This window comes from Cynara cardunculus (assembly GCF_001531365.2).
Source record: "Cynara cardunculus var. scolymus isolate 2C chromosome LG 13, CcrdV1, whole genome shotgun sequence".
Lineage (NCBI taxonomy): Eukaryota > Viridiplantae > Streptophyta > Magnoliopsida > Asterales > Asteraceae > Cynara > Cynara cardunculus.
In genome coordinates this window covers 22,188,229-22,196,142 of record NC_037540.1, presented here as the reverse complement: position 1 = coordinate 22,196,142, position 7,914 = coordinate 22,188,229, and the positions used below count along the sequence as shown (strand labels likewise).

At 31.6% G+C, this 7,914-nt stretch overlaps 1 protein-coding gene across 1 annotated transcript; it reads right to left on the bottom strand.

The window, feature by feature from the left end:
* Positions 1 to 3,762: 3,762 nt before the first annotated feature.
* On the bottom strand, positions 3,763 to 6,371 carry LOC112525847 (60S ribosomal protein L15). Its single transcript, XM_025136139.1, has 4 exons — positions 6,294 to 6,371; positions 5,984 to 6,150; positions 4,689 to 4,886; positions 3,763 to 4,189 (listed from the first exon to the last, which is right to left on the bottom strand). The coding sequence occupies exons 1-4, from the start codon at positions 6,295 to 6,297 to the stop codon at positions 3,944 to 3,946; spliced, it is 615 nt and encodes a 204-aa protein (XP_024991907.1). The 5' UTR covers positions 6,298 to 6,371; the 3' UTR covers positions 3,763 to 3,943.
* Between the last annotated feature and the right edge of the window lie 1,543 nt (positions 6,372 to 7,914).

Here is a 7,914-nt window from a genome sequence, read left to right as displayed (position 1 = left end):
AGATTCAAATTTCTCCTCCCCTTTTCCTAAAAAAAAGAAAAAAGCTTAAACAATAATATATATATATATATATATATATATATACACACATATATATAAATTTTACAAAGAAGTTTTTAAGGAAGCAAAGTGCTTTAAGTTCTAATAGGTGAATGGCAACGCGCACCTCCTAACGAGACGAAAACCCTTGACGCAAACAAGGTAGGGAAAAAGGGAAAGAAAATCCGGGTGTTACATATTTGTAAAATTTACAAAAGTACCTCTCTATTTTTCGTATAACTGCATATTTTGACCAGTGAAAACTGCAATTCTTGACCAGTCAAAACCGCAATTCTTGACCAATCAAATTCGATCTTAAGCTTATAAAGGTCTAGGATCACTTCTTTAGTTCTCAAATATTTACCACTTCTTAAAATAACATTGGACTATATACATAAGTATATTAAGTTAATATATAGAGTCAAGTTCATACCCAAACAGTAGGGGTGTTCGTGGTCCGGTTTGGACGGTTTAATCCCTCAGACCACAAACCAAACCGTAATGGCGGTTTATAAAATTTTCAAACCGAGCGGTTTGACATCAAGTGTCAGACCGATCAAACCAGACCACGAAAAGGCGGTCTGGTCTGACCGGTTTAGGCGGTTTGTGACTTTAATTGACTTTAAATATTAAACTTAAAAGACATATATAATTTAGAATTTTAGATTAAATATCCATTTTAAGAAAACAAAATATCTAAACAAATAAATGTAATAATTAAGTAGCTCTTGAGTATAAAGTCGAAGCAATCCAAAGTACAAACAAATAAATATATAACACATATTAGAAAACAAACAAATTAACAAAGTTACAACTCCACTGTGAGTATTAAATAACAAAATCCACGACTTCACAACTTTAAATAGTTCAATTCTTAAGTTATTGACCAAACAAAATAAAAGCCAAATCTAAGTTGGTTGAATCAATTGGTTGATGTCTTGATGATGTGTGCCGAAATCAATCCATGGATTAGAAGGATCGATAGACTGATAGAGTTCTTGAGGGACTTCAAATTTGGAGACTGTCAATATCAAATGTGTCGATATGTTTAATGGTTTTAGGCGCCGCTTTTGATTATGTTAGATGTTAGGCTTAGGGATATATTTGGGTCAAAGCCCATTAGTTAAAAAAGTTGGGCTTGCTAATACTAAAATAGATAGATAAATATATCTATATAGAGGAGCGTTCAAATAAAAACCACCCAATTTGTACAAACCGTGAAAATCACATTCAACCAATCATAATTTTTCATTTTGTTAATTTTTTTTGTAATTATGAGAGGTTGATCAACCATTTTTTATTGTGGAGGGTGTTAACCATGGATATTATCATCTTCATTATTTTAATTTTATAGAAATATATGAAACAGTTTCATTAAAATTTCATTGAAACAAATTCATCAAAAAATTATTATATGAAACAATTTCACAAAAAAATTTCATAAGATTAAACAATGAAATCGACGTATAATGGTGGTTTGTACGATTTGTACAAATGATGGTGGTTTTCATTTGATCTATAGGGGCTGGTTCAAATACTAACCCAATATTTTGTGCAAACTATGCTAACTCATCTTAATCGTTCATTTTCTCATCTAACGGTTATTATTAAATGAGATTAAATAAACAATAATTTAATTAATATATTAATTAATATGTGTATGAACAATTGTTCAAAGGATAAATTGGTCAAAAATTTGTATTAATTAATATGTGTATGAACAATCGTTCATCTTCGTGCCTATATCAAGGTATGAACATTCATGTGAACCCTATGGTGTGAACCCTAGATATATGAACATTAGCTACACCGTGTGAACCTAATGAACACTATAATCGATATATGTTGGTCATATGATCATGTTCTTCAACCTTGATGCATGCTCGTAGTGATACACATGCACGACGATGAGACATGCACATTAACAAAAACAGGGGTTGTGCAGATAAAACCGATACCTGTACTTTATATCTGTTCGTGCATGATGTTCGTTGTAGGTGGTTTCATATGTGAATTAGTTGTCAATAAGATGGACATATTTGAATCTTCATGTCATTATTAGATGAAGATCAATTTGAAATATTGTAGGATTTGTAACTCCCAATTAAAATATTTGGGAGTTACATAAGAATGACTAATGACCTAAATACCCTTATCATTAATATGTAAGTTACATTTTAACCAAACCCAAAGATGCAACATTATTGGTTGATGTGGGTTAGCAAAGTTTGCATAAAATATTGGGTTAGTATTTGAACCACCCTCTATATATATATATATATATATATATATATATATAGACTTGGGATCATGTGAGACCAGCCTGTTTTCGTGAGACCCGTGAGACCAACATTTTACATTTGAAACTTCACAGCAAAATGCTGTGAATGTGACTTTTTAAAACCTTCACAGTGTTTTTGCTGTGAATGTTACGTGTAAAAATGTGGTCTAACGGGTCTCACGAAAACAGTCTGGTCTCACATGAACCCAACCCTATATATATATATTTGGCGGTCGGTTTGGTCCAAACCGCCCAAAAATTGTTTCAGACCGCAGACTGCACCGAACCGTCCGGTTTTGTTATTTTCCAAACCAGACCGGACCACCAGACCGTTCAAACCACCAAAAACTGTCCGGTTTGACTTGGTTTGGCCAGTTTGAGCGGTCTGACGGTTTTTTTGAACACCCCTACCAAACAGTAACTAAATAAAAGAATAAGAAAACGGTAAAATCATATGTGATTTTACACTAAAAGCATATATAAAATCACATGTGACAAATGACTTTGACCACGACCTAAGGTTGTGGGCCACGTTATCACACACCCTTTTGTCAACTGTTAATGTAAAATCACATATAATTTTATACGTAACTTTGTTGTTTTTGTATTCTATTATTTAGTCACTGTTCCCTTTTAAACGTCTCTTTCTCTCTCTCTCTCTATATATATATAAATAATTATATAAAGTTAAATAATATATATACACACATATACATAAATTACTTCGTAGTATTTTTTTTATAATTCCATCATATACGTTGTATGGTAATGTGTAATTTAATTTATTTTTTATATTTATTGAGTAAAAGAGTTAACAATGATTAAATGAGAAAGAAGACGAGGTCGGAAAAATAAATAAATACAACGAAAATTGTTGTTCTACAATTTATATATATTGTTTTTATACCATGATTATTAAAAAATTTACTATCATGAATTAGATGTAACATAATTACTATGTTTATGAACTTATGTTTTACATATATATTTAAGATTTAACACTATTATTTAAAATACAAAATGAAATTTTATTTTACCATTTAATCATACCGATTATTTTAAATGAATTGGATAATGAAATAACATTTACCCTACCCATATCTTACCTTACCTGTTACCAACCCCACCTCCTCGACCTACCTCTTCTCCTGGCTCCTTCGACAATCTCCCAAAATTTCTTTTAAAAGTTAAAATCTAAAAAAAAATGCATTCATCTTCAACATATTTTTTATTTTAAATATTTCAATATTAATTATAATATTAAAATATTTCATTTAATCTCAAAAAGATATTCTATTTTATTAAAAAGTGTCTTAAAAATACAACCATATTTGTAAACATGGGAGTAAGATTAAAATTTAAATTTTTGCAATTTAATATTTCCATCATTTGAAAGCTGCAACCACATAACAGAAACATCATTCCTCAACGTTTGAATATAATAAAAAGATGTCGCAATAGAAAAATATCTCAAACAACAACCTCCGCGAAAAGTTTAGATCAAAATTGAAACAAAACATTCCAGGTCTTGAACCCCAAAATTTAGTATCACTACAACACAAGGAAATAAAAGAAAGTTGTTGATAATGGATGGATGGATGGATGGATAAATAGTTATGATGATCAACGATAACGGCGAAGAGACAAAGTGTTGTTCCTCTTCCAGGTAGCCCTTCTTGAGGGACGTGCCTTGTGGTTCAAGTGTCCCTTTCCACGCAGTCCTCTGTACTTCTTACCGGCAGATGTGAGTCCTCGAAGCTCTCTGTGTTTGTGCACAGGGTTGCAGATCCAGTTGATCCTTGGATCGTTGCGGATAGCAGCATGAGCTGGATCCACCAAGATCACCTCAAAGTACTTGTAAGTTGAGTCCTACACCATTCAACACACAATCTACTCAATAACCAAAAGCAGTAAATACCAACAAGTAAAGACTTGTTTCAATGTACGAAGTGTAGCACTACATCCCATCACATAAAGATTCACAAAAAAACAACCCTGGTTTTAAAATAAATCCTCACAATGAAAAAACACGGTTTCAGGACAACTTTACCTTTTAATGATAGAGAAACCCACATAATTAACTATTAAGGGTAGAATTGGAAATCATGCAATACTTTAAAAGGCGAACACTTACTTTGGAACAAACTAAAATAGAAATGTATACTTCTTTTAGGATGGCGTATTGGCACATTCCTTTTTTGGGAAATTTGCAAGCTAAAATACAGTATTGGGAATTATCATCCTTACATACCACACAAACCATTATAATTTTCATGGAATAAATAGAGCATATGCTAAGAAAAACAAAAGAGAACATCTCCATAAACAAATAGACATATGTTTATAGATATGAAGACCAGATGCATACCTCATTGAGCCAGTAAGAGTTGAGAACCTTAAGACCACCTAATTTCCTCCCAGCTCGTTCCTCAGCAACAGACCTCTTGCTGCGTTGAAATTTCAGCTGAGTAACTCCCTGGTTTGTTGGCTTTCCATACACAATACCTTTGGGAACTGGCCTCTTCCTTCCACCACGCCTCACACGAACTCGATAGATCACATAGCCCTGTAAAAGTCATCATTCATTTAGCACTACCATGTGAAATACCAAATATCCAACACGAAAATTCTCAACTGTGAAGATGTATGCTTGCCAGTCTTTAATTTTAATTAAAAGAGCTATGTAACACCGTTCAATAAATTAACTCATTACATTGTAAAGTTTTTAGACCTATTTCTGTAAGACATAACTTGGGTCTCAAACCTTTCAGCCGTTAAACTTTTTCATTGACATGTTATGATCATGTACATTGCAGTGAAACAAGTAAAATTAAACACAAGTCTTGAGATTAAATATCCACAAATTTGCTTTGTGATCATATACTAATAAATGTTGCAGTGAATCCATTAAAAGTATACACAACTTTTTGAAATTAAATATTCATAACAGATCAGACTGAAGTTACCAACTACACAAGAAAGAGTACAAAGTAAACAATTAGAAATCCAGTTGAACTTCTGTTAAATAAGTATGTTAAACTTCTGTCTTCCTCTGTCCAAGATTACTACTCGATCCCAATCTAATGATTTCCAAACTATAACCAATTATTTACCTCATCCCAATCTAAAGATTTCCAAACTATAACCAACTATTTACCCCTTATTACCACTGCAACCCATTGATGCTATTGATTTTGGTCCACAAGAAAGTCCCTGATTTGTTAATATGGGTGTGCATTCAACAAAGACTCCTCACTTTCATGTAAAACCGGATTTTGCTAGTTACACTAGACTAATTTAACCGAATGCAACAGCTCAATTGATCTTTATGAACACAAGTTTAATCCAAATGAATAAGAACAACATATCAAATATAAGGCAATCTTGTGAGCAATTTTAGCACAAACAAAAACTATATTCATTAACTAGTCTACAAACAGTAGGAGTTCTATACAGAACGTTGTATGATAATATATTCATTCTTTCAGGTATTCGTTTAATCCTTTAATTTGCACATGAGTATCAATCTTCTGCACACAGCATTTATGGACGAGTAAATGACCTATGGATGAATATTTCATTCTATAAAACTAACAATCCGGAATACAGTCAACGCTATCGAACAAACAGGTTAGTGGCGTAATAAACCAATCAAAAGACTACCTGTTTGGCTTTGTAACCCATACGACGAGCCTTATCGGGTCGGGTAGGGTGAGTAACCCTGACAATGGAAGGAAGCTGGCGGTACTCCCAGCACCTCACCCTCTGCATAAATCTCATGACATCCGACTGCTTCTTCCTCCATAGCTCCGATACATAGGTATAGGCACCTGTTACCACCACGCAAATCACAGGACATTTCAACAAACCAAGATGAAAAAACTAAAACCTAATGAACATACGAACTTTAAGCATGTTTACGAAAAAAAGTAAATGGATCTTGAAGATACTGGAGAATAGAAAGACGTTTTACCCATTGTCGCAGTCTCTTCCGGCTTCGATCTCTAAGAGAGATGGCTGCTATTTCAGTGTAAGAATATGAAGCGTAGGTATGAATTAGGGTTTTTGAAAGCGTGCCATCTAATTCCAAGGTAGAAAAGGCCGAGATGGGCTGAGGCTTATTGGCCCATCTTGAAATGGGCTTAGGCATTTTTAGGCGTAAAGTTCGGCCACTTTGGTCTTTGTACTTAAAAATCCTTAATATTTTAATAATAAAATACATATACTTTTACGTACTCACGTAATACAATGAGATATATCTTGATTTTAATGTTTTGCTTTATATATTGGGTTTATCGAAATTATAATGCGATTTTTTGTGATTTTGAGAAAAAAGATTATGTTTTTATTTTTAAATGAAATATAAATTGGAAAATATTATAAATTAAAAAAAAAACAATCGATATTATCATTAAATTAACTATCTAAAAGTTATCGTTTTAATGTAATTTCCTTAATTCAATTTTTATTATAATTAAATTGAAGTTTAATAACGAACTAATTTACTTTTGGTTTAAAAAAATAATTTTTTTAAGATGATAATTAAGTATTCTGTTAGAATTCAATAATTATCTTAATTATATTTTATTTTTTTTTATATTTAAATGAGATGTTTATCCGCTATTTGATTATGTTTATCTGCAGTTAGTTACATGAATTCAAATATGAAGCTATAATAAGTTGTACTTATGCACAATTACTTGTAATCTTGAATTTTAAGTAATATGCATCAATAAACATTATTTTATGCATAAAAAATGGTCTTTAAGATTTTTCATCAAATGCTTTATAATATAGTATAGATAATCTAATTAAATCATAATCATTATAATATGAAATTGAATAGACCATTAACGGATATCGATTCCATCAAATAATTAGTTTCAAATATTGGTTATTTACAATTATAATTGTAATAACTGCAAGTCGAGTTGAATTCATAAAGACTCGGTTTAACTTATTACGACTAGACAATTCAAGTACAAGAACGAAAAACTTGGGGGGTGAATTTGATTAATCAAGTTAAGCATAAAATAAAAATGAGTTAAAACGATTAATTAAAAACCCAACATTAGTTCGGTTTTGATTAAGATGCTACAGTACCTATCATTGATTCCAAGAATATAAGCATGTAGAACAACCCATGTTGACTATATTTGTTAACAAGCTCTAACGACTTCTATTTTTCCTTACATTTACACCGATTAAAATAAGCTCTTCAACCGAATCTTAATCACAAATAAACTCTCAAATTCTTAGGTATAATTAGCTTTAACGAACTAGAAAAACACCAACTCAAAGCGATAAGCTCGACTTATTTAAGGCTTTAAATGCAAGTTTTCAGAACTTCGATTCGTAAACCTTATTGAGATAGAATGAAATTAATTGTTACTTTATCAAATCTCCAAGACAATTACGTATCCAGATGTTGGCTAACAATTATCCATATGAACTTCAACTCATTGATTAGACCAATTGAACATTCAAATGAAAATGACATTGAAGACGAAAATCAAGCAATTAAGCTTGTTTCAAATGACTACAAAATCTCAATAGTAAAAAACCATCAAAATAAAGTTAAAGTGGTGTTGGAA